The 27785-nt window shown below is 40.3% G+C and overlaps 1 protein-coding gene across 1 annotated transcript in view; it reads right to left on the reverse strand.

Moving 5' to 3' along the window:
- Positions 1-413: 413 nt before the first annotated feature.
- The window catches only part of TUT7 (terminal uridylyl transferase 7), a 39006-nt gene continuing 11634 nt past the window's right edge, over positions 414-27785 (reverse strand). Inside the window, exons 6-29 of the mRNA XM_035099617.3 lie at positions 27390-27478; positions 26144-26195; positions 23610-23679; positions 22017-22143; positions 20176-20295; positions 19001-19135; positions 17126-17306; positions 14293-15437; positions 13575-13725; positions 12805-12891; positions 12470-12570; positions 11032-11089; positions 9227-9330; positions 8607-8696; positions 8406-8519; positions 8029-8106; positions 6161-6338; positions 4714-4761; positions 4526-4617; positions 4068-4183; positions 3458-3774; positions 2620-2693; positions 2409-2472; positions 414-1410 (exon numbers count right to left, since the gene is read on the reverse strand). Of these exons, the coding sequence (XP_034955508.1) occupies positions 1343-1410; positions 2409-2472; positions 2620-2693; positions 3458-3774; positions 4068-4183; positions 4526-4617; positions 4714-4761; positions 6161-6338; positions 8029-8106; positions 8406-8519; positions 8607-8696; positions 9227-9330; positions 11032-11089; positions 12470-12570; positions 12805-12891; positions 13575-13725; positions 14293-15437; positions 17126-17306; positions 19001-19135; positions 20176-20295; positions 22017-22143; positions 23610-23679; positions 26144-26195; positions 27390-27478 (3659 nt within the window). The 3' untranslated portion in view covers positions 414-1342. The remainder of the gene's footprint in view (positions 1411-2408; positions 2473-2619; positions 2694-3457; positions 3775-4067; positions 4184-4525; positions 4618-4713; positions 4762-6160; positions 6339-8028; positions 8107-8405; positions 8520-8606; positions 8697-9226; positions 9331-11031; positions 11090-12469; positions 12571-12804; positions 12892-13574; positions 13726-14292; positions 15438-17125; positions 17307-19000; positions 19136-20175; positions 20296-22016; positions 22144-23609; positions 23680-26143; positions 26196-27389; positions 27479-27785) is intronic.

The raw sequence follows: 27785 nt of genomic DNA on the forward strand, positions 1-27785 counted from the left end.
TCCCAAGGGTGAGTAACTTCTGATTTCTGTCCACCTGATTTGCACTGACTAATCTCCAGATCAGAGATTGTCAGTGAAGCTGATTACTAAACCTTTTACATCTTTTGAAAATCCAAACCAACTCTGAAAAATTATTACCTTCAACTGGAATACCTGTAACAGTTTATAGTGCAAGAGGGAAGCAGGCTGCTCTTACTGGACTTTTCCCTCCCCACCACAAGGCCATTCTACCACCAACTGCCCTGTAGGAACGATCCGGATGACTTGTTATATGAGGACATTGTTCTCTTTATAAAAAATATAAAGTCTAATGTTTTGTGCAACCTGCCTTAGAAGGATACATTGAAAGGACAAGTAACTAATAAATAAGACTAAATCTTCTTTATGATTCATACAATACAAAAAGGAAAAACTTTTTAAGTTTTCACTTGGTTGGTTTATTTCAAGGTCATAAATAACAGTGGCTTAATTTTTTGCGGTATATTTTTCCTGGAAAGGGTATGTTGTACCATATCCAGAAAACCTGACATTAAGCCTTGATGACAATAAAAAAAGCAAATCCTTGTCTACTTCATGGATCTTCTTCACTTTTCAATAAAGCAGAAGTGGATTCATTTTAACTGCCAAATATACCTCTTGTTTCCTTATAGGAGTTTTATGGTTTTTTTTGTGTTGCAGACAGTGGGAAATATTACAGCAGCAGCAAACAGAACCAGCCTCTCAAGTCTCTCCGTACAGAAGCACAGCAGCATATCAAACCATAAAACAACAAAGGGAAGAATTCATTCAATGGCACTGCTTTTCTACAGAGATTTTACATAAAAGTTTACTTACGTCCATGTGTTAGCTCCCCACAGATTAAAATATTTGCAAATACAGCAGTAGCAATCCAGAAACATTTCAAAACACTTTTACACAAGGAATCAGTAAATGATCATAATTAATAAATACCCTTTTAATCCTCCAAATATAATATTTTGAAGGAGACACTATATTTGGCTTGCACATCATTTAAGTGCACTCAAAACATTCTGATCGAATGTAGAAACTCTTAGAAGTGGTTTGAGTTAGGAACCTCCCTGATCTACATGTTTTACCTAGTAAATACAAAAACATGGTTTTCTATTAAAATGCTCATCTATTAAGAGCTGGGATTCATGGTATGAACATTAAAATCCATTGCTTTTTATCTTTAGCAATTTAATTAAAATAAAATGTGTTTTCTTTAAACTTATGTTGAAGAATGTTTGTGCTGCTGTTTTGTGAACCTGGAGGCTATAAGGAAAATAAACATTTAAGGAAATGGACGGTCTGTATTGCAACTTAAGATTGCTTCAATCCCTCATGAATCTTGATGAGGCCTCTTCTGTGAAGCTTTTCCCTGAGTCATATATTTACTGGAAAGGCTGCCTGTATATGGGGAGGAAGACCACAAAAATGAGTAAATAGGTAGAAACCAAACTAGTTAACTTTTTAGTAACATATGTTTTTAGTTTACAATGATGCAAACTCAGCAGAGCCAAGAAAAACGGGGCACTTGGACACTTCCAAGTCTATTCCAAGCTATCCACCATGACTTTGACTGGAACCTCCTGTTACACATCTACACTAAAGCACCTTCTTTGTTTTCTCTAAGCATGTCTCTCTGTCATGATCTCAAGGTATATTTATCACCATCCAGCGGCAACAGCATGCCTCCGTTTCTGTATTCCTTTCTTTGGCCTGTTATTTCAGCCCATACATTCTGTCACTAAATTTGTTTCTCTTAAAGTTTCCAATCTAGCGCTTCATACAAAGCCTCTGTAGATGTCAAATATTACAGCAGCTAGTGGAAAGCTGCAAGTATCCCATTCTTTGTTGAAGTGCTTGAGTGGTGACGGCCGTGCAAGTGCAGGCATTCTGGAATAAGACTTTGTCTGGATCTATTTCAACTGGTTTAAGGCCTGATTTTGTTATTTACTAGTGCTGTCTTGATCAGCTGATGTAAGGAGACGGGAACACAACTCTGTTGGTTCTTCTAGACCAGGCTTCCTCAACCTCGGCCCTCCAGATGTTTTTGGCCTACAACTCCCATGATCCCCAGCAAGCAGGACCAGTGGTCAGGGATAATGGGAATTGTAGTCTTAAAATATCTGGAGGGCGTAGGTTGAGGAAGCCTGTTCTAGATCAGGGTGGGGAACCTCTGGCCCACCAGACTTCCCCATTTGGCCTGCAGGGCTATTTTTGCCAAACCACACCCGTCTATCCCACACCTGATACACCAAGAGTAGGGCAGGTAAAGATGTGACTGGTGGAGTGCTATGCAAGGGACTTGTGAAGTCCTGTGAAGAATGCTCCAGGACACCAAATGACCAGCTGATGGTCATGCTTGCAAAGTGCTATGCATAGGCCAAGTCTAGTTCACAAACCTGATTGGGGACTCAAGAATATTCTTCCTTTCTGTTTCTTTTTTTCGTCTTGTAAAATCAGTCCCTTAAAAAGAAAAGCCACGGGCGACCATTTGAAGATAGTTATTGCAATATGTAATAGGAGCATAACATTTAAAATATGAATTGTGCTACAGACAAAAGTTACTTTTTTACTTAAAAAATAAATAAATCACATGTGGTAACTGTTTACCTGATTCAATCGACCAGAGTGCTTAACAGCACTGGGTAAAGGGGACCCACATGGACTTTCCAACTTCAAGGCACCTAGGAAAGTTAAAATCTAATGAGATTAAAATTTTTCTGTTACAAGAAAAATCTACTTTGGAAGGTTGAGATGATATCCAACAATTGCAGTCCTTAAAGGAGGGGGGGGGAATCTACCTGTTAATTGGAACAGTAAAAAGCATGTCAACATTTCAAGGTGTTGTTTTTTCTCCCTTCAGGGCAGTTCTGATTAAAAAAAAACAAATAAATAAATTTCCTCACCCCGTGGCTTTGTATTTGACAACCACCAAGGCTGCCATTTGAAGTAGGGGCTTTCCCTGCCCCATGCTCCCATTGAAAATATCACATATCTTAGGCTGCTTTTTTACACACACTCTCTCTCAAGTAAAAACCCAAGTAGCTATATATTTTCCCAAGGGGGAAAAAACAGCTTCGGTGGGGGAGCTTTTCAACAAAGAAATGGCATAGAGGGAAATGGTTAAAAAGCTACCAGCCACTCCTAGGAATTAAACAAAACATCTGAAAACATTTACTCTCTGTTGAAAAGGATTTCAGAACCACAACTTTAGGAAAAGTTTTATGGGACAATTTACTGCATTCATCTGTTGTGGGAGGAAGGGGAACTAATTGTTTTGATAGAGTTACGCTTAAGCTTATATCCTGTTTCTTGAAAATTTAAAAAACCATCATATTGGTTGTCCTCGTCTGCAAGTGTCATTAAAATCACGTGTCATTTAAATTCCCAGTTGACCTTAAAACATATTTTTAGTACCATTAACACTATTATTGTTGGGCTGGTATACCTGCAGCTCCTTTGTGCTGAGGGCACTCTTTTTTAATATGTCCTTCCCTTCCACAAATAAAGCAACGCTTTTCTCTGTCTTCCTGTCGCTTCCATTTCTCTATTGGCTGCTTGGGAGTCTTCTCTTTTGAAGTTTCCATTGCTCCTCTGCCCAATTTGTTTTTGTTAGGTGTACATATCTGCAATCTCCCATCTTTTAGCAAGACATCTCTTTCTGCAATTTTAACAGGGGTCTCTTTTTCCTCTTTACTTCTTTTTTCTTTGTTTTCTGTGTACCTTTGGTTTTTAAGATCTTCACTCTCATGCCGTCTTCTGGGTCTAAGAATGCATGAATCACAGTTAAATGACTCTTAAGGCAGCCTGAATATGAAAAAATGTACTAAAATCCCCTTAAGGTTTGCTAAATGTCATACTAAAGCATTTATATGTGCTAAGAATTACTACACCAAGGGGCTACACCCAATGTTACTACACCCAATGTTACACTCATAAGATTTCCAATCCGCTAACAATGGTTAGGAAACGGGGAACATTATGTCTGTACTGCAGTCAGTGAAAACATTTGCAAAATCAGAGGCGTATTATCCTTCAGCAAGGCAAAGTGTACTTACTTTCTCCGCATAGGACAGTCTTTCATGAAATGCCCAATTTTACCACAAATTCTGCAACATCTATCATTTGGGGCCAGTTCGCCTTCTGTCAGCACTTCTGGGTCAAAAAAATATTCCTAACAAAAATACAAAATGTGAGCATTCAACTGAAATGGGCAATTATTTCTGACTAATGCAAATAAGCAAATACTACTGGTTGCATATTCCTTAATTTTTAAAAAAAATGTTTTAAAATTTCAGCAAGGACTAGTCAAACATCTAAGACAGGGTTCCTAAAGTGTGGCTCACAAGCTGAATTCAGGTGGTCAGCAGTGTGTCCATATTATATGTTCATAATGATTTTTAACTTTATTTTTATAGGTGCTTTTAATTCTTATCTATATAATTCCAATTGTAATGCAATTCAATACAGCATAGAACATCTTAATAAAATGTTGTTAGATTTCTAACACACTCACCATTTTTGAAGAATATTCTTTAGGAAATCCTCTTACCGGGGTGCCAAACACCCTCCTACCATTTATAAAAGCCTTCATTATAAAGTTTGTCACTAGAGTAATCAAAACAAAAGCAATTATCAATTAAATGGAAACAGAGTCAGATAAAAGTATATCTCTGTACAACATAATTTATGGCAATCACTTACTTTTTCTTGACAAACCAGCTCCAAGATTGTGATTCAGGTCGAAAGGATCTGCAAGAAGAGTGTTGTAGGTTTTAACAAACTCCATATTAAAATAGCTTGTGAACAATGGAATCGGGCTTGCTGAGCGGAAGGTTGGCGGTTAGAATCCCTGCAACCGGGAAAGCTCCCGTTGCTCTATCCCAGCTTCTACCAACCTAGCACTTCAAAAGCACGCCAGAAAGTGCAAGTAGATAAATAGGTACCACTCCGGCGGGAAGGTAAACGGTGTTTCCGTGTGCTGCTCTGGCTTTGCCAGAAGCAGCTTAGTCATGCTGGCCACATGATGCAAAAGCTGTCTGCGGAGAAACGCCGGCTCCCTCGGCCATTAAAGCGAGATGAGAGCCGCAACCCCAGAGTTGTTCGCAACTAGACTTAACTGTCAGGGGTCCTTTACCTTTACCTAACTTGGGGTCTATTGGTGTTTCCTTCCCCCTGTATCTCACATCCCATTGTTTAACACAACGCCTAGCCTAAAGGTAAAGGACCCCTGGATGGTTAAGTCTACTCAAAGGTGACTATGGGGTTGCGACGCTCATCCCGCTTTCAGGCCGAGATAGCCAGTGTTTGTCCACAGACAGCTTTCCAGGTTATGTGGCCAGCAGGACTAAACCGCTTCTGGCGCAACGGAACACCATGAACACCAGAGCGCACAGAAACACCGGTTACCTTCCCGCCACAGCAGTACCTATTTATCTACTTGCACTGACGTGCTTTCAAACTGCTAGGCAGGCAGGAGCTGGAACAGAGCAACAGGAGCTCACCCCGTTGTGCAGATTCGAACTGCCAACCTTCTGATCGGCAAGCCCAAGAGGCTCAGTGGTTTAGACCACAGCGCCACCTGCATCCCTATAATGCCTAGCCTACTTCAATCTCAATGTATGGGGCAGCTTTTTCATGGACTAGAAGTTTCCACAGCTGAGTGTCAAAGAATAAAAGGGAATGTGGTACCCTTCCCAGAAGGCATCAGGAAGCATACTGTGCAGGTGCATTACTGCCAAGTGGACAGCAATGTTCTGGGTAAGTCAGTGATCTCATCTGTGCTCATGCCAGGTGGGGCTCTCCACTCAGTGCTGAAGCAGCAGACCTGGGGTGTCTGCTGTCTCTTCCCAACCCCTGCTGGTAAGGGTGCTAGGTCCCCCCCCCATATTCAGCAGAGCAAAGTGGCAGTTGTGCCAAGGCACTGCTAGTCTACGGTCGGCATGCAATAACTACAGTATCACAGCTCATGATGCTGCGTTCATACAACAGCTCGTGTCTATTTTAAAACTTATTTGCCAGTACAACTGCTTTTCGAATCAGGTTGCTAGAATGCAAATTCCTTTGAGCAGTTTACTGTGACAGACCTGGCCCTGTTGTACAAATATATTTGTTAAATGATGAATAAAGCTCTCATAATTTAGAGTAATACCTTCAATAACTATGTATTTTGAAGTCCACTGCTTCTTGAATGTTGTAAGCAAACTTTTCCTTCGGATGCAGATAACGTGCTCTTTAAAATCAAATTCTTCAGTATAGAAACGGAGAAGTCCTAGCCATAATTCACCAATGGATTCTTTGTTTTTACCAAAGTCTGGCCAAACTGCAGGCTGGAAGTGAAATATATATATATATATATATCTTTTTCAGGTGTAGACAATAGCATGCAATTTACTGATCTCTTGTCACTCTTTGCCTAGATGTGTGAATTGTTCCAAACTTGTAGAAGGGTCAATTGCCTGTTACCTGGGGCTGCCAGGCTAAAGAGAAGCACATCCTAACTCTATCCAGGGAGCTGCTGGGCTGTGGATTTGTTTATGTAAATTATTACAATATATACTGTAAGCCGCATTGAGAATCATTCGATTGAAAGAATGGATACAAGTCTTCTACTAATTAAATAAATTGGAGGGTTCCTAATTGAGAGCTGCTAGTAAATCTTGCGTCTACTGAGATCCTTGGATCTGGCTGCAAATATCTTGCCAATCAGGAGCTACCAAGTAAATGATGGGTTAAAATGACCCCATCTATTTGATTGGCAAGCATTTCCAATATGAATTCTGCAAATAGGTGTGATAAGAATGAAACATTTTTGATGGTTCATGTAAGGAAGGTTCCAACTCCTAAATATATACACCACAATTCAGGTTTGTAAGGAGTTTTTTAGGGTCTTGCTTTTATTAACTCCCCAAAAGCCCCTGTAGTGATATTTTTGCACACACATAAACTAATACTTAAGTAAATCAACCATGTTCTGTGGGATAATCTGCCTCTCATAATCAACACGTTTAAGTCTAATTAATGCAATGATGGGGTTAAGACCATGGAGTAAGCTGTCCTGCCAGTGTTAGCTCACCTTGGGAATTACTAATAAACAAGCCTTTGTTTCCCTCTAGCATACATGTGAACTCCATCGTGCAAAGAGTTCTGAGCTGCTGCCTCCAGCCACATGGCTCTAACAAGCCTCTTTTAAGTTCCTGCACCAATAATTTAGGAACTTTCACCAGTTTGGAATTAAACTAAGTTTTAATGCTTATGCAACATGAATCAGACCTCTGGACAGTTTATGAGTAAACCATTTTTATCTTACCAAACATGTGGTCTTTTTCTATGCTAGGGAAAGAAGGAAACTTTGGAAGGAACTTAGAAGGGCATATTTCAAAGGTCTAACAGACTCTATTTCCACACTTTGTTGAATATTTTTTATTTAAAATCTCTGCTGGAGTTCTCTCACCAAACAAGACTTGTCCCAAACTCCTTTTATATCTATTTTTTTCCCCTTGTCACCAACACATTCCACATTTCACTGTGCATGCTCTCATAATGTTTTCTTTCTATCTTGGCAAAAAGGCAGTAGATAAATGCAATGAATGAAGAAAATGAACAGAACTGGTTCTGATCTAAGTATTGTATTTTAATTTTTTGTTGGAAGCCGCCCAGAGTGGCTGGGGAAACCCAGCCAGATGGGCAGGGTATATATAATAAATTGTTGTTGTTGTCTGCTGACATAAATATTAATGAATAACTTAAACATCATTTTAAGAGGCAACTAGACCTTTAGGATCTTATGAGCACAGTACTGCCCTTTTCTCATTCCAAACAATTGAAGTAAAAATGACCAACAATGTCACAGTGTCCTCTGCAGTTTATAAACAAAAGGTAACATACTTCGTTAAGTCTGAGCAAACTTACTGATTTCCCCCCAATTTCCCATGGTCAGTTTGACCTCATTAAAAAGGTTAGGAGTGTAACTTTTCTAAGATTACATAGCAGAGTTGTTTTCATACTAGCCAGACTCACCAGTTCATCTGTTTTGTCAAAGAAATGGACATTCCAGCCATCAACTAGAATTTCGGGTTTCTTTGGCTCTTGGTAAATCTAAAAAAATAAATATTAAGACTATCAGGACAGGGGCATAGTGCTTTTGAGATGTTTTCAAGTGAGTGTGCAAGCATAACAGGGTAGAATCCAATGCTGTGCAAACAAAATTCCAGTCCTGCAACAGGACTTCACTCTCCTCTCTTCCCCAGCCCCCACCACATTTCCAAAATCTGTTCCAGAGGGTCTCCCAGCAGTGCAGAGCAGTTTTTGAGTGTTTGTAGGGGCTATAAGGAGGGCAAGGCGAAGTCCCTGCGCGTGCATGTGCACACACACACACACAGGCTTAAATTGTGTACCTCTTGAAGAACAGGAATGACAGGAGGGTTTCTCTGCTGAAGGAAGTAGAGCACCATAAGAGTATAGGCATAGGAAGATAGGCTGCCTCTAGATGCATCACCAATATCACACATCTGAAACGGGGAACGGGGGTAAAAATTAGTGGGAAAACTTGACGGGTGTCACTTTTTCTCCCCCAGTTCACTAGAACATCGATGTACCTTTGTGAATACTTTCATTGTATAGCAGAGATATTTTACTCTTGGATCAATAGCTGCATAAGAGGACAGGAGTCTTGTGTTATGCAGAGCCTAGAAAGAAATGAGATTAGGATTTTGAGATGGATTGGTGAAGGAGAGGAACTGTATAACTTGGAAAGCTCTCTGAAATACCTCAATCAACAGAAACAGAGCATTATTTCAGAAGCATGCAATTGGAATGTGAAATGTGCATGTACACCACAATTTTAATTTACTTGCTATCTAAAAATTAAACAACCTTGTTTTAAAAATACCAAGTGAATAAAACACACAATTTCAACAAAAATATGCTCAAAATCACAGTGCATGTTTGGACAGATTTTAATATCAGCCATTTCTACAAGGCACTGAAGTGACTACCTTGACAAATTTACTTTTTTGATTTCCCAAACTCTGTTGATCTGTTGTCCACATGAACCCCATTTCTGTTAAACATGAATACGGAACAACTCATCAATGTAATTTGGAAAGCTGTTTTTCCGCCATAACAGACACATTAGCCCCACATGCCATTTGCTATGATCTTCAGTGGCTATTTGAAGCACTGCTTGAATTTCAATTAGGATATGTTATGTTCTTACCAATGTATTATACAAGCTGATGTCTACTTCAAGACCACTTCGTACGTGAAAGAACTTGACAATTGGCACTTTCGCAGTTGTTATCGGTAATATATTCCTTAGACCTACGGAAGTACAAAAATAAAGATTTATGCCAGTTGAACTCCATGGGAATTATGTTGGCTGAAATTCAGCATTGTTAAGTACACAATGATACTTAGGCCACAACCCTATACAGTTATTCAGGAATACATTTCACTGAACTTAACACGTCTCATTTTCGTGCAGTGGTTTTCAACCATGCTCCAAGGCACACTTAGGAAGCCTAGGGTTCCATGGAAGCTTATCAGGGATTCCTCAATGTGAATAACAGTAACAGAAGACAAGACAGCTGGCCACTACTATTGATCTTTCTCTGCAATTTACACCCACAGGGGAGTGCCGAGTGTGTTCTGGAGCACACTCAGTTCAGGAAAAGTGATGGCAAGGCCTCAAAGCCCTGGCTAGCACACGCTACGAATGCCTTATAACATGCCCCAAAATCTCTACAAATCACCTTATAATGTGCCCCAAAATCTTTGATGATGCACAGGGGTTGTGGCAAACAATCAATGTGAAAACAATTCCCTAGAGACAGAAAGCTAACAAAGCACTGTTTTGGTGGGTCAAATTAAATTGGAAAGCTGTAATAAAAAGCTGCAATTGAACCTACTTTGCTTAATTAACTATAGGGTCGTCAATCCAGACACAAAGTTGTTGGGTTTTTTTTTTTTGCAAAATCCAAAAAAAAGAAGAAGTTTTAAAGCTATGGGCTACAATATGCCTGGGTTTCCCCATACATTTTGTCCAATTTTCGACAATTCCATCCAGAGGCCATTTTCAGCAGACAAATCCTGCCTATGTCTGGGAGATTCTGGACGTATGGCAACCCTAAATTAACTACTGTATGACCAAGCTGGCAATGACAATGTTCTTCCAAAAGATAACAACATGAATCGACACAGATCTGTCTAGTGTACTTGTTTTTAGCTTTAGAAATATATATGAAGAGCTAGCAGCCTGGCTACAAGACTTCATTATTATTATTCCTCCTAAATTTATTATCTTCACCATTTTATGCAGACAAAGGGCTACGTAAATTGTGCTATATATTTTTGTTAGGTTTATCCCATCACCACCATTTTAGGTCATTGCAAGAGCAGATTTGCACACTTTATGGCAACTAACTTGCATGTTTTCATTTTGATTGTGGGCCAATGGCTAAGGGCAGACAGAGTTGCAGATATGTGGGCTAACAGACTTTAAGCATGCATTGTTATTATTTATTAAATTTGTATATGGGCAGGTGACTGCAAGCTGATGGCACTTAAGTCATGAAACACACAGAAGCTACACGGGCCATTTGCACATGGACCAATACTATCAAGTATTGTGCATCCAGGAGGGTTTGGGAAAAAATAAAATAAAATTGGATTGTTACGATTCTGTACCAAAAATCAATTGAATGCATGCTAAATCAAGAAAGATGGTCAGTCCACCAATAACTAAGCTAAACACCAGATTTCTCCATTCATTTATCACATAAATGATATGCAAAGAGAAGTCAATGCAAGTGGCTTTGTGGTTTTCAGACCTACTAGAAAGCTCTTGTGGCTAAAGTGCATCAAAGGCCTGATCCTAAATTTAAACTCCTTTTGTGAGTGTTTTGCATCTGCAGAATCTGAAATTCACAAACATCACCACACAATTCATGTTCCTGTGTGCATGGTTTAAAAACAACAAAATACAAACAAACAAACAAACAAACCACATTTTCAGCAAGTTACCTGAATGCTTCTTGAGCACTCTTGCAAGTTCTTCAATAATCCTTATACAGTCAAGTCCCTGTGATAAAAAAGAATACACCAGAATCCTTTTGTAAAAAACAAAAACAAAATTTACACCTGCAAAATGTAACTTCTTCACCACATATGCTCCCCCATCCCTTCAGAGGCCTGGTAGAACCCATATAATGGATTTGGGAGGGATGCACAGGGAGAGGAGAGCAAGACCAAGACCACTCCCAATGTGTGAATAGAAGTCCTTTGCTTACAGGACAACTTCACTGGATGTAACCCAGTGTGTGTATGTGTTTTTTTTAAAAGGTCCTCTCATTCATATTGCACTTTTCTTCTATCATAAACCTGACTGTGCAACAGATCGATCCATATGGCTTTTACCACCTCCAATTTAGAAAATGGCAAACATAAACTTGCTTAGTTCTGGTTACAGGTAGGTAGCCGTGTTGGTCTGGATCGAAGTAAAAATAACTGAAGGAATTTTTTTATATAAACTTGCTGTTGCACTCAACATCTCACAGCCCCGGTCAGCTTTTCTTCTGGCTATCCAGATAAAATGTAACAAGGGGCTTCCCAATGAAACCTTTCATAATTCCAGTTTCCTGTTAAGGTTAGGAGGGAGGGGAGAACAGTAAAGATTCTTTTTTCTGTTTCCTGCAAGAGACAGACCACGGCCAATCTCCTATTGGGAAAATGCCTCAAGACTGGCCATCCTGAACATGGAACAGCACTAACGTGTACAGCTTGCCCGCAAGACACAGGTGTCTTTTTTTGCCTTCCCATGCAATAGGTTGCTGTACCCAGCTACACCAGATTTACATAATGAATAGGCTGTTGTCAAGCGCAAATTGTTGTGACTTCGTTAATTCTCCTTCCCACTTCACACATCTGAAGTAGTTGTCAATGAAAGTTGTGCAATTTTTTTAAAAAACCCAAAATAAACAGTCACCATGATCAAGGTGTCACTAATATTTTAGGAGCTATGTTGGTGGTTTTATGCTGGTATTAATGTGACAACAGCATTGTATTACTGAATACCCACTTGATGTTAAAAACAGTGGCTTTATCTGGAATCTATCTGGAATCTATAAGAGTGAACCTGCTCATTTATCAGCCTCTCTTGTTTTCTTGTACTGAATAGATTATGATTAACCAGACATGTCTGTGTGTGCATGTGGGACATTATCAGCTTGGGGGGGGGGAGAACCTCAGAAAGATGCTTAGTAGATCAGCCTATGCCTTCCAGAGGAATGGGCTTCTGTTGGCACAATGGAATCTCCCCTTCTTCTGCCCCCTGCACTCCCCCCCAAAAAATCTATACTGGAGGAAGGAACAAGAGGAAGGGGGAATAGCCCACTGTGCAACTGAGTATCACCCATAAACACACTTATTTGGATTGTCATGTTGCTCATATTAAAAAGCCTACCTCAGCTGTTTCCAGACCATCAACTGTCATACAAATATCAAGATCACTTTGCTTGAAGCCAAATCCATTCTTTGAAGAGCCAAATAAGTTTAATTTAGTGCCTGTAAAGGAGGGTGTATTCCAGAGAATTATTTGAGCACATTAGCATTCGTTAGTAATAAATATTGGACAATTAGGCAAAGGATAAAGAAAACGAGCTGTAATAAATGTAAAGCATGCCCTTAAATTTTCTGCTAGGTAACACATTCTGTAGTAACTGGATTGAGATTAGTGACCTAAGGACATCATAAAAATTACTTTAGTACTTTGAAAATAAATATAATCACAAAGAACACCTGGAAACTCTTGTCTGATGAAATTTTCAAGATTTTGCCGTATATATTCACGAGCCTGGTCTTCTATAATGTTTGGAGCAAAGTCCTCTGTTGAAGAGATAGCATGTATTCATTTAGAAGCAGAACTATGATAGCAAGTAGATGCCCTAGACAGATAATTTCTTCTATAATAATAATATTATGCTACACATTAATTGACTGATGGTGTATCTAGATAACTTGAGGCATCAATATGAAATCTATAATGCAATACCCAGTGCTGCTAGCCTAAAGTAACAGAACCAATTACAACTTATACATCTACATTTTTGGACAAAAGTTTGTGATTAGACTGTATCTTATATTGTGGTAAGCAGGGATGTAAGAACAAAGACATATGTTTTACATTTTATATTAAATGCTAGTTAATATACAACTTCCCAATGAATGTGTATTTTAAAAGTGTTTCGTGGGTTTTAAGCAGTACGCATTAATGTACAGCCTCAGCAGTGGACCTGGTTTGGAAATTGCCAAATAGCTGCAAAACAGTGAGGAATGGCATGATTGGCAGCAGAGAAAATTGTAGGTAGGTAGAGGCACAACCCTACCTCTAGAAATCATTTTCTCCAGTGATCTGCAAACGCACTCCCAAACTCTAACATGGTAGAAGATTGTTGAGGGGAAAATAGCCCGATTTTGGGAAATACTAAGAAAAATTACTTGACCCTGTTTGTTTTGTACAAGTAATAATTTCCAAAAACTTCAATTAAAATGAAGTTTAGTCAACTTACTATAACACTGGATGCACACTTGATCCAAAGTATTTAAGAACTTGGGTGTTAATGGTGGCAAAGGATCTAGCTCAATTTTTTTGAAGTCTTCTGGACAGTCTCTCTTTAGATGACCTTCTCGCTTACAGAGGCTACACACAACTGTAGGTGACTGTATCAAAGAGAAAGGAAGACATACTTAAAACTTTTCTCTTCTCTGAGCTAAATTACACTCTCAAGCTGGCTAAATGATGTGGGGAAAAGTCCTGGTAGGAGACAGCAAACATCACCTAGCTTAAAGTATAAATGGGGAGATAATGAATATATCTGTTATCAGGAATGGCCAGACTATGGTCAATGACACTCTCTGTACATCAGTAACAGCTTATCATATTATACATGTCTGACTGCAACTTCCAACATTCATGTCATACTGACTGTGTTTAAAGCCTGCCATGCTATTTGCTCAAACCTGTGAATATTTTGACATGTGGCAGAAACTCAAAAAACAGTCAGCTTGATTATGGATTGTAGAAATTAAAAATCAATGGGATTTTTATTTATTTATTTTTAAAAACTCATTCCTCTAGTCCTGATTTATGAATCTGGAATTAAATGACGTTTGTAGGACCAAACACATAGCCTCTAATGTGGATTAGTCCTACCTCTACAGATAAAAATGCAATGGAATGAAAGAACTGCAGCATAAATAGTATTTTACCATTTTGATTCTTATTACCTTGCCTTTTGTGAAAGAATATTTATTAAACTCATAGAAGAATTCAGATTTGCCACATTGGTCTATAAGCATGTTGCTTTCCAAAGACACTTCTTTTTCAGCATTATCTTCTTTATCCAAATCTGCCCTTGGAGGTTCATCTGCATTCTTCCTAAACTCACTGTCTTCATATTTGACAGAAATAAACAATTCTTCTTCTTCTGATAGAGGCTCTTCAACGCCAGATCCAGTGTATGTGTTATCCAGCTCATCTTCAGTATTGATAACATTACCAAGTTGTCTCTGGTTTATGATACTGTGAACTTCCTCCTCCTCTTCCTCTTCTTCCTCCTCCTCTACTTCTTCCTCCTCCGAATTATCCATTTCAAATACTTGCTCCTGAGTTGCTGGTTCCAGTTTGATCAGGGAATCATCCAGTTCATCAGTTCCTTCTGTGCTCTCCTCATCCATGTCAACCTTCTCATCTAGTCCACCGCCACATTCTGAACCAAACTCATCAAGAGCAGCTACTGTATTTTGAAAATTCTCCACATCAGAAATGCTATCAGTTTCAACATCATGCTCACCAGCTGGAACGGCAAGATCTCCACTTTCACTGTCTTCATCCAAACCTTGATTGATACCCAAACGTCCCTGCCATTTTCTATCATGTTCGTGCCCATCTTCTTCTTCCTCTTCATTTCCACTCTCAGTCTCCTCACAGCTCGGTTTATATTCCTCGTTGTCACCCGAAATAAATTCTTCAATTATGCAGTCCGAGTCCTCATGGGAAACACCTAAATGCTCTATATCATCTGCCAACTGCTCTTCCACAAAGCTTTCAGCACCAAACACCTGAGAAGTATCCAACGCAGGCTCCTGAGGAAAATAAGAACTTTTCATGCTAGCAGTTACACAGCTGTCCATTGGCGATTTCTCTGCCTCATCATGTGTATTTTGTATGTCAGGGGTGCCATGTTTAAGAGTACTCTTCTCTGGCTCCGAGAGTACCAAGGATTCAGCAGGTCTCTTTTGGTTGTTTTTTGTGCTTTGTTTATGGGGCAAGGCAAAATACTTGTAAGTTGCCCGTAAGCAGTGAAGAATATATTCATAAACTAGTTGACTATTAAGGGTTCTTGCCACATTCCTCTTCACAGAGTAAGGATCTGGGGAAAACAAGAGTCAAAGTCAACTATATCTTACTGAAGGTGTTACAGTAGGTTTTAATACAGTACTATCATTCCCCCCAAGGTCCAGGTCAGGCACCCCCAAACTGCAGCCCTCCAGATGTTTTGGCCTACAACTCCCATGATCCCTTGCTAACAGAACCAGTGGTCAGGGAAGATGGGAATTGTAGTCCAAAACATCTGGAGGGCCGAAGTTTGGGGATGCCTGGTCTAGGCGAATAATAAGATTTCCTCTTGGCACTAAAAAGATCACCAAGTGAGGCATCAAGCGAGCATCTCTGGGAAGCCCCTCTCAACAGCAGACAACCACTTCACACATTTATCTATCACATCTGAGGCATGAATAATACACACTTAAAGTGACATAAACAGATGGCTATTAAAAACCCACAGGATTTACTTCAATCACTGAACTTAAGAGAAACCACTGAAGCTTTTTAGCCAATAAAGCAGGAGTGGCTAACCTTTAGCCCTCCAAGATCCCATTGAGAATACAGCTGCCACCAGTCTTGACCACTGGCTACTCTGACTGGGGCTGATAGGAGTTGAGTCCCAGTACAATAAAACCTGTCCACCAGGTGATATGGGTCATTATGCCCAGACTGTGAAAATCTGCTCAATGCCTCATTGACAATACATTTTCATTTAGGTGAGCATGCTTGTTGAGTCCAACTGCCCTGGTTTGGGAAGGGGGTGCTACTATTAGTGTTCATGGAATGTAGTTATTACTTGAGTTTATTCTGCTTTTGATGGTTTTATTGTTTTATACTTGAAACTGTAAGCCACTCCGCGGGTTCCCATAGGGATGGAAAATAAGAAAACTATTGTTATGAAATAGATGTTTATCAGAAATATTTTGTAGCAAATGATTCTCTCTAGGAGCTACTTTACACAGATGCTTGAAGTGAGGTGGGGAGGTAAACCACCTAATCTACACCCTTGAGTGATGTAGTGATAAAACTGCTTACTGTGTTGGCCCAAATAGAAGCTGCAATTTTTTCTAAATTCGGGGCATGAAAAGTTAAAGTGTGGCTTATCTTCGCAACCTTATCATGCGGCTCCCCCCCTCCCCCCACCTCTGCTGAAGCAGCCCGGGAGCACGGAACAAAGAGATTCTTGCATTGCACTGGGTTGGACTAGATGACTCATGACCAGCAGGTGCACAGAGGTGGCTTGCCACAAAGAACCAGTAGTAATGGAAACCAATGTAAAGGCATGCTCAGTTGTTCCATATTGTTGTTCCATGCGCCACAGCCAAACCAAGAGTCCTTAGACAGTCATAATGAACACAAATAAAGAAAACAACAAAACAAAACTTAGTCTGAGTTTTCTCAGCTGTAGCTAATACTGACAGTAAGACCTGTTTGGCAGTGGAGCAAGGAGGTGGTGAATCCTCATCCTCCTTGGAGGTTTTTAAGCAGAGTTTAGATGGTCACCTGTCATATATGATTTAGCTGAGATTCCTGAATTGCAGGGGGTTCGACTAGATGACCCTTGGGTCCCTTCCCACTCTACAGTTCTAAGATTCTATGATTCGAGTAGTACCTGCTTAAGAAGAATATCAAAAGGGCGGGGGGAGGATAGTCTGCTTTAAATGCCAAACGGTGCACATTTCTCCAACAGGTAATACAAACTGGGCCTTCCTGAAACGAACTACTTTCAAATACCTTCCACAGCAATTCGCTTTTTAGGCCAGTCCTTAGATTCACGAGACACTTTTTCTTTGAGGCGTATGCTGATGACTAAGTCAGCCAAATTAAACTCCAGGGCGTAGAAACGAAGCAGTTCAACCCAGAGCTGTCCAACTGGGACTGAACATTGATGATCCGAATCAAACACTAAAGGAACCTGCCAATTAAAAGAAAGGCTGAATTATTTGCCTAGCATCTGCACCCCAAAGCCGAAAAAAGGGCAGTATCACACTTTGGCCTAGATTTTGAAGATTCAAGTTCAAGTGAAGCAGGAGAAAAAGAGCCATAATCCGGCCATAATTTACCACATATTTCCCTGTACTGTATTTGCATTCATCCACTGTCATGCTGGGACCAAGTAAGCATGCACCCCAAATGAGCCTACCAGGGGAGTGAGCAGGTGGCCTAGGAAGGTCTTCACACACTGGGGAATGTGTGAAGGCCTCCCTCCCCACCACTGTCACCAAGGAAAGGAAGCCTGCATTTAAAAAACAGCAGACTTCCTTCTCTGGGAGGCAGCAGAACAGCACGGGGAGATGAGGGGGAGACACAGGGATAGGCAAGCTGTGAGGTGATGCTTCTTTTGGCCGAGCTGTAAAGAAAAATGGGTAGAGGCAGCAGCCCCTATACAAGGGCTAATACATTTGCAGCTGTATAGTACAACCCCATACTCAGATCAGCAAGATGTACCAAAAAAATCATGGGATTAGATAATACCTAAAAGGTCCGTATAGTTAAAGCTATGGTTTTCCCGTGTGATGTATGGAAGTGAGAGCTGGACCATAAAGAAGGCTGATCGCCGAAGAATTGATGCTTTTGAATTATGGTGCTGGAGGAGACTCTTGAGAGTCCCATGGACTGCAAGAAGATCAAACCTGTCCATTCTGAAGGAAATCAGCCCTGAGTGCTCACTGGAAGGACAGATCCTGAAGCTGAGGCTCCAATACTTTGGCCACATCATGAGAAGAGAAGACTCCCTGGAAAAAGACCCTGATGTTGGGAAAGATTGAGGGCACTAGGAGAAGGGGACGACAGAGGACGAGATGGTTGGACAGTGTTCTCGAAGCTACGAACATGAGTTTGACCAAACTGCGGGAGGCAGTGCAAGACAGGAGTGCCTGGCGAGCTCTGGTCCATGGGGTCACGAAGAGTTGGACACGACTAAACGACTAAACAACAACAACAAAAGTATTTGAGGCACCCAAAGACAGACAACAGAATCTCAATCAAACATCATTACAGTTGGAAGTACCTGACTTCAAACATCAGATTATCAGAGCACAAGCTTCATTAGACAGGATCTATCAAACATTATGACATATTTCTTCAAAATCATCAGTGTACCTTCAACAGAAGGGACGCAGGTGGCGCTGTGGGTTAAACCACTGAGCCTAGGCCTTGCCGATCAGAAGGTCGGCAGTTCAAATCCCCGCGATGGGGTGAGCTTCCGTAGCTCGGTCCCAGCTCCTGCCAACCTAGCAGTTCAAAAGCACGTCAAAGTGCATGTAGATAAATAGGTACCACTACAGCGGGAAGGTAAACAGCGTTTCCGTGCGCTGCTCTGGTTCGTCAGAAGCGGCTTTGTCATGCTGGCCACATGACCTGGAAGCTGTACGCCGGCTCCCTCGGCCAATAACGCAAGATGAGCGCTGCAACCCCACAGTCGATCACGACTGGACCTAATGGTCAGGGGTCCCTTTACCTTCAACAGACATATGTATAAAAAAAAGTGTTTGAGGCAATATAAAAATAGCTCAATAGTTTCTTGTTTAATTCTAGATTGCTGCTCCTTTTAAAAAATAAAAGTCTGTGAAGAGTTTGAAACTTAAATTCCAGTCTTAAAATTGATACCTTTCCCCGCTTAGGAGAAGTTTCCTTTGAAGAGCCAGGATCCTCAACAGCAGGATTGTGCTCCCAGACCACAACGTCATCTTCAACTTCTTTTAGATTGAAGTTTACTAGTTTGTTCAATGAATACCCTCCAATCTAGCAACAGGGGAAGAGAAAATGATTAGAAGTCAAATTCCTTTCAGCAAGCTTTCCATGAGTCTAAGATCCCCCCCCAAACAGTCACTGTCCACTTAGACCCCATCAAGCTTCATAAGAGACTATACATTTTTGTTCCAGTTCCTCATCATTTTGTACATACAATGTTATCTCATCTGACTTTTGCTAGTCACGTGGCTTATAGATGACTTGGATTTTTTATTATGAGCCAATACTGCTACCTTAATTTTTTGTTTTATGTCTCCCTTTCTTCACTGTTCTTTTTTTAAAAAAACAAACAAACAAACAACCACACACACACTCTCACCTTCCTAAATTTGCACTCAAGGTAGCTGGTCAAGATCATCAATATAAATACAATAATCTAAACATATAAAAACAGGAGCCAAACCAACACTATTGTTATAGCAGGAGTAAAATCTTGCACAGAGTAAAATCTTCAGAGACCCTTGACCCAAATAGTTGAGGGTGTTAAAGTTCAACATCAGCACTTTGAATTGTGCTTGGAAGATATGGTCATCATCACAATCCATTAATAACTCCATCACCGTGTTCTGAACCAGATGAACTTGGGAATTCATCCACCCGAATACTGTGATGTCACCTGCTAATCTCACTGTTCAGACAGAGACAGACAGACAGACTCCAGGTAATTTATTAATTTAAGGAGCACTAGTATCAATGCAGGTCCTTGTGGGACCTCACTGTTAACTCTCTTCCACTTAACAATTTGGAAGAGGGTTTTTTAAAACCTCATATAATATCTGCCAGATCAGATGTGAATTGCAAACCATGATTTCATCAGATTGGGATGTATTAAAGCTGTGCATGTGAGGAAAGCAAGAGAAAGCATTTGAGCTCGGAGGACCATCTAAATGCTGCTACTGTTTGAGATGCATTCTTTCTCTCTCTTCACCAGGAAAGAAACAAGAGTGCACTATCTGGAGTTTAAACAACAACAAAAAGAGTTCAATACTTTATATAGATGTTTAAGAAACCTTTATGCAAGGCACGCTTACCCATGATCCTAAATATACCGGCAGAAAGGGTTCTTTCCTCTGTTGCAGAAAGAAAATGACCATTAAAGCAAACACATAAGGTGGTAAGCCACCCTCTTCAGGACGATCTGCACAACAGAGCTATAAGAAAAGAAAAAGAAAACATCCATTGAAGAGCACTGTGAGCAAGCTTCAGAATCCTATTCGATGTGGCCTGCTGTTAAGGCAATGCTGCTATAGTATAGAGATGGAGAGCATCCTGCAGGCTCACATCCTTCTATGTCCCCCACTTTCGATGTGTGAATTCCCCCACACTGCTTTCATGTTTAGGGCAAAGATAGAGAAGTGTTACATATGAACAGGATCTTTCACTCAGACAAAACTGTTTGCAAACCCACTTCTATCCAAGCCAAGCTATAACACGCTGCCATTATCAGCTCTGAAAATGAACAGAATGGGAGAATTTATGCATCAGAGGAGGAGGAGAGGAAGGTGTGTGAGCTCAAAGAGCACTTCCAATCACCTAACTGTGATTATGATATCACGAAACATAATGTCTGTACTTCAGTGGACTTCAGTACTGGGTACAGATCTTGGACCCTTGATTTGAGTTCTCTTTTCTTTTTAAGGAGGCAGGAAACATGGCTTTGAAAGTTTGGGCAATGGATTTTAGTGGACAAAAAGAAGTGTGCTGACTTTGACTCTGCCCATGAATAGTTATGATCACACATAGCCAGGATTACAACAGAATCTATCTATTCCAACTTATGCCGTGACTTATGAATACTTCTGTGCTTGGTTAGAGATAGATACCTAGGTGGAACAAGTCTTACCTCCAGGGCCTTGTCTGATTTGGGCCAAAAATCTCTTACAATCAGGAGAGGTATTACTTGACGCACCAAGCTATATATGCAATAGCTAAACTTGAAGGAGCTGCCTCAGGTTTCTACCATTTTCCAATCACTTGCTATGACTACTGTTTCAGAGTTATAGCAAGTTGGAGGCCACATAAATTCTTCAGAAAGAAATATGTTTCCTAATCCAATATCCAGATGCTACTAAACAGGGTTCAAGTGTTGGAAAATTTAGCTGTGATTGTCTAAAGCAGGCACCCCCCTGACCACTGGTCCTGTTAGCTAGGGATGATGGGAGTTGTAGTCCCAAAACATCTGGAGGGCAGAGTTTGGGGATGCCTGGTCTAAAGCTAACTCCCCACCCCCATGTTTAAGAAATACATTACTGTATTTTCAGATAGTAGGCTAGCTTGCATGCAACATTCAATCATGAATCAGTGTCATGTGCAGAAAGGCTCAGCAAGCTCCAAAGTATTAAGTACCTTTGCTTAAGTTAATTATATATACAGAATAAAGATTTTAAAAAATTAAAAATTAAAGGACAGAGCAGACAATACACACAACCTTAATCATGGCCAGTGTTAGAAACTGAGATATGAAAGCTAGGAGCTAAACCTAGGTTATGGGTGCAACAATGGAATGTCTAGGTGCGCTTTTTAATAACAAGAATACAAAGCTGAAAATGAACGAACTGCAGCTAAAATATTATGTTCATTGTTCACATTGTCTAGGTCCTTTCCCTGCCCTCCCCCTGCTAATATTCTTAAGAGGGTCTCTTCTCCAGTCTTCAGAGAGTAGCTGGAAATGGGGAGGCAGAAAAGGGTCCTCCTTTCCTTCCACTGCAGTTGTAATCTGAAATCTTAGGTGCAGTATTGCGCCCAAAGCTCAGAAACTGCTCACGCTAATGAAATTCCCTGTCGCAAAATGCGCCTAGAACAATGGGATTTTCAAACACTTATCATGGCAAACAATGTAAGTATTTGTGCTTTGCTACAAAGCCAGACTTACCTTGGCCCAGTGTCTAAAGGCAATTACCAGGGACACAAGCGGAGGTTCTAGTTTTCCTAGTTTAGCCAAGTGATTTGTTGTCAGACAAGCATTTTCATTCCCAGCACTTACTCTGCAAACAAGGCCACTAAAATGATAAAGACAGATATGTAAAAATATTTTTACTCCCTAGGAAAAACAAACAAAGGGTGGAACTGAAAATGAGTGGATACTGCAGAAAACAGCATTTCCTCATTTCTCCCAGAAATGTGGCAGAAATAAGCAAGATATGACATCAATGGCTACAATGTTGGTGCAGCACATGCTCTTCTACTAAATGTTATTCAGGAGGTGAGGAAGAGGAGAAGCTGTGAAACTGGTATTTTCAGTGGCAGCCACTGAATGGGTGGTTCTATCTGATGTGTAATAAAGATTTAAATCACAGCTATGAGAGGTTGCTTGAAGAGATGAGATACCTGCTTGAAGAGATGAGTGTGAGATTTTTCTATTTAGAGTTGAATCAGGCGGTTGGATTAACATGCAATAACAGGGGCCAGTGTTGCATATATAACAACCACAGTTGACATACTTGGGAATTATCGGATCCTAACTTATGGTTGCTTTATTATTGTATGAAAGCTCATTTGTATACTATGGTGAATCCTCATTAGCAGAGATTGAGGAAAGACAGGCTAATGGATTGTCATCCTATCAAGGAAGCAGCTAGAAGAATTTCTGCTTAAATGTCTGTACTGAAGCTATAATAAATATATACATTATGACTGCATAAAACTCACTTGATGTGATGTGGATTATGCTTAATTGCAGTCATTACTTGCATTAGCCTCCTAACAGATAATTATGCTTTGGAATAGCACTTTAATGACTCTTAAAAACTACATTAGCCTACTTTTTAATAGACGATTTATTTACTTTGGTAAACAAGTGCTATGTAAATGTAAACCATTTCATTACGCTATGGCTCTTATTAACATATTAATAAACTGTAACAGCTTTAAGTAAGTGGTGCTATGTAAATGGCTAGAAAAATATACCAGAGTGTAGTCCTTTCCCCTATTTAATATTAAAGTTGTGCCAGCTGTTCTTGATGTTTTTCATAGCACAAATATGTCTACTGAGAAGTTCTGAGTTCAATGGGGCTTACTACCAGGTAAGCAGGAACAGAATTGAAGCCTTAGTCACATTCAGAAACATTAGTCACATTGAAACATTAGTCACATTCAGAGTAGTCCCATCAAAGTCAACAGACTTAAGTAACTTAAGTCACGAGTCTACTATGAGCATGACTTAGCTTGATATTGTCTTAGTAAGACTCTAACCCTAAACTTATTTGCCAGAAACTATGGCTGGGATAAGGCTTTATGCTTGCATCACATGTGGAAATTGCTTTTTTTTGTTTTGTTTCTTTGATTCTTAGGGCACCGATGAGAGTGGAAGCAGCAGTCCTTACTGTTAGATTCTAATTTGTTTGCTCACATTACTATGGTAATCAATACATTAGGAATGATTTCATACAGAAGCCAAGATGTGTGGACCTTTAATTTACACTCTTAAATACTATATACACACACACACAAATTTGCTATCAGAGACCTTTGTTTTTCTTTGCACACCACCACAGGCACTCTAGCATGGAAATCTGCATCAACATCAACAAAAGATTCTAAGAAGGGGAAAAAGAAAGCCACATTAATCATGGTACTGAAGAAAAATAAGATGTAAAATCTGTCTCACGCAGAGAAGAGCAGAGGAAAATCTTCTACTTCCTCGCTGGTCTTTTACATTCAAATGTATGCAATTTTCACGTGACAACTGCAGCCATCCCTTTGATGCTATAATGTGCTGGTTCTCCCGAGAAATAACTCTTCAATACATACAGAGTTCAGCTGTCAGTGGGCAAAACATTTGCCCACGTGAATGGAACTTCAGATGGTCATCTGAATCCACTCTTAAGACTGCAAAAATTAAGACCAGAAGAAACCCTCTAATGCAGGCATCCCCAAACTTTGGCCCTCCAGATGTTTTGGACTACAATTCCCATCTTCCCCGACCACTGGTCCTGTTAGCTAGGGATCATGGGAGTTGTAGGCCAAAACATCTGGAGGGCCACAGTTTGGGGGTGCCTGGTCTAATGATACTAAGAAATAATACTAGGTAGCAACAACAACTGTTCCACTTAAGCCACACAACCCCATGTGCCTGATCCTTCACAGCTTGACCAGGCCCTTAAAATGAGATAGAAATACAGCAGGGTTTGCCTGTTCTTTCTCTCTTTTGAGTAAGCAAACAGAAATTTTGGAGCACAGTAGTATCTGTGCCATATTAAATCATATATTTAAAGATTAAGGTACTTATCGAAGTTTCAATTTACACATATATTTTTTCTTCATTCAGCTTCTGTTAATTACCAAGGTATTAAAAAGGGCCACCAGCTGCCTGTTTTTATAAGCATAATGGAAACAGGCAAATGAATATCTTTATCTGGACATGAAGCTTGGTCCGAATGGTGCAGATTAGGTGGCTGAGCTTGAAAAAACACCCGTAAAGCAAAGGCTCAGGAGTAACTGCTAACAGTAGTAGTAGTAGTAGTAGTAGTAGTAGTAATTTTATTAATTATACCCCACCCATCTGGCTAGATTTCCCCAGTCACTCTGGGGCAGCTTACAGCATATCTAAAAACATCAAGCGTTAAAAACCTCCCGATAAAGGGGTGTCTTCTTCAAGTTCTGTAATTCTTCATCTCCTTGACATTTGAAGGGAGGGTGTTCCACAGAGAGGGCACCACTACTGAGAAGGCCCTCTGCCTGGTACTTCAAGAAGCTTCACTTCTTGCAAGTGAGGGAACCAGGAGAAGACCCTCGAAGGAGGACCTCAATGTCTGGGCTGAGCAATGGGGATGGAGCCGCTCCTTCAGGTATACTGGGCCAAGGCTGTTTAGAGATTTAAAGGTCAGCACCAACACTTTGAAATGTGCTTAGAAACTGGGAGCCAATGAAGGTTCTTTAGGACCTTTTTAATGTACTTATTAAAGATGTGAAAGTATGTGATAAGAAGGCAAACCATGTTAAGACAACTGACAAGCAAACAGAACCAACAAAATGACTGGCGAGACAGTCTATAAGCTATGCTTACACTCACAATAAAATGTGTTGCTTACTAGTACGCAGGTTGTACTTACTGATCAGTTTGTATAACTGACACCTCTGCTGGTGTATAAAAATTCAGGAAAGATTGTTTCAGAAAATTTTGCACCAACTAGCATTAATGCCAAGGACTGCCCGTGTTACAAACCTTATTTTAATTATTGGTATTTGTTAGCCAATTTGCTTTATTCAGGGTTCTTAAAAATAGTTACAGTGGAGTTTTGCCCACAATCTTAATGCAGGTTTAGGAGTGAAGTGGCAACTCCTGATTCTAACCTGTGGAACCAGCAGTCAGTATTTCAGATAAATCAAGACAGAGTACTGTACAAGCACATTAGAACCTAAGAGCCCACTGTATCAGGCCCATGTGATCAGTATTCTGTTCTCACAGTGGCCATCCAGACATCAGATCACTTCCGTTTTCCTTCAATCTTCCCTTATAAACCAACTCTTTTAGCCTTTTCCTCATATTCTGAATGAAGCCTTAACAACAAATAGTTGACGTGTTGCGGTTGTGTATGGCCAAGTGCATACTATAGAGGTGTTGCCTCTTTTGCTGCTACCTGACGCATGCTTAAAACCTAGGCCCCATCAGCTCTAAGAACCATTTGGCAATACTTTTCTCCTGTAGCCAAAATGTCTGGGGAGCCACTGTGATCCATATGATTCCTCCATTCTTTTTCTCAAGCTATGGTTTGTTGGGCTTTGAATGAGCTGCTTTGAAAGAAAAATAGATCAACCATCCACCATTCCAATCCAGACATCTATCTAGTACCATCTTCCACCACTGTGCTAATACTCTCTTCTCTCAGTTTCTGTATGAAAATAGGGACAATGGCACCAATCATTGGATACATGCAGTCCTGCCCACTGCCCAACCTCAAGAGATATTTGTTTGGTGCTACTTGCACAGAAATGACATTCTCACCTGATGTGGGTGAGGACATGGCTAATTCGAGATATGAATGAATGAATGGGCCTTACCACTATTCTTCAGGCTCTCTTGTACAAGTAAGAGAACATCTGGTTGGGACATCTATAAAGAACAGCAAAACAAAAACTATAAAATTTTAACATTTACTGATGTTATTCTTTATTTATTATTAGTATACATTTAACGTGGAAAAACTAGCTGTCTGGTGGTACTTTAAAAAGAAGAGGTGGCTTTAATGCAAAAAAATCAAATAAATTATGATAAACAGACAATCATTCAGGCCATACATCCACAGCATTGACCTGTAATCAGAGGAGGAATGAACGCTGGGAAATATGCAGAAAGAAGAAAGACCATGGTGCATCTGTGTCAGCACTATCAGACACCCCCACTTGCCCCAGCTGCAACAAAACATGTCTCTCCCATATCAGTCTCACAGCCACAGCATATGCTGTAACTCTCCAATGGTTTGACTCTTCCACTGTCTCTGGAGACAGATGGATGCCAACCAATAATCATATTAAAAAAGAGAATCTCATTAAAACTTTTGTTCACATCAATATTTATTTGAGGTTTTGTATATGCATCTTTGCTATGCTTTGCTTTTATAAACTGCTCAAATTTATAACTTTCCCAGAGCTGCAGGCATGCACGTTGTTTTTTATAGGACCATTATGGCTGCTATGAACCATTTAAACTTAATTTGGCAGCAAAGCTGCTAGAATCCACTTTATACAATACTAGCTGGCCATGCCACGCGTTGCTGTGGCTCAGTCTGTTAAATGGAGCCTCAGAGTCCCCCTTAAAACTCCCCTCACCCCCCTCATCCCTTTGATTGGGCCCACCCTGTCCTGACCCATGACCTATTTGCCCCCCAGGCAAGCCCCTACCCAGGCAAGCCCCTGCCCAGGCAAGCCCCTACCTCCACTCGGCCTAGTCTGGAAAGCGGCCTAGCCTGCAAAGTCGAGCCACGATACTGTGGAGAGGGAAGCTTTCCTAGGTGCAGTACCAGTGTAGCCATTGCTAGGGGGCGATGTGTTGCAATCTCTCCTGTACTCCCAGCATGCACTTTCGTATGATTTGTGAGTTCTGAAACACGGAGGTTTGGGGTTTTTACATGGCCCAGGTATGACATCTGTCTATGCAACCTGTATAGGAACCTCCGCACAGTGGAATGGAACATTGTGTCCAAATTTGAACGGAATCGGTTAATTCTGAGAAAGGTGGAGTGTCACCTACATGCACCTTTTACATTTATATATAGAGAGAGATTTCCTGAAGAAAATGATTACTTACATTAGCTGGAAACTGGATATCTAGATTTACATCTGAGTTTTTGAAACCAAATCTGCTGCAAGAAGAGCCATACAGTCTTAGAGAACAATCTATAGTGAATGAAAATGGAAAAGTTCAATTTGAAATGCAGAACAGGGGAAAATACTTTCTTCGCCACAAAGAAGTCTTGACCAGAGCAGATCCAGGAACAACAGGAGTTTACACTCCCCGCATCCTTTCCTGGTTAACCTATGCTCTATCAATATTTAAAGGACATGAATATTAATCTGATTTAGCGATCTTTAAGCACTGGTTATTTTTAGCCATTATGCTGGCTTCTCCTTTAGCAGTTCATCTATTTTACAGCTTCGGGTCCATATTTTGCATCAAGTAACTAGGATACCATGGAAATACAAC

This window comes from Zootoca vivipara, chromosome 10 (genome assembly GCF_965207765.1).
Source record: "Zootoca vivipara chromosome 10, rZooViv2.hap1.1, whole genome shotgun sequence".
Classification (NCBI taxonomy): domain Eukaryota; kingdom Metazoa; phylum Chordata; class Lepidosauria; order Squamata; family Lacertidae; genus Zootoca; species Zootoca vivipara.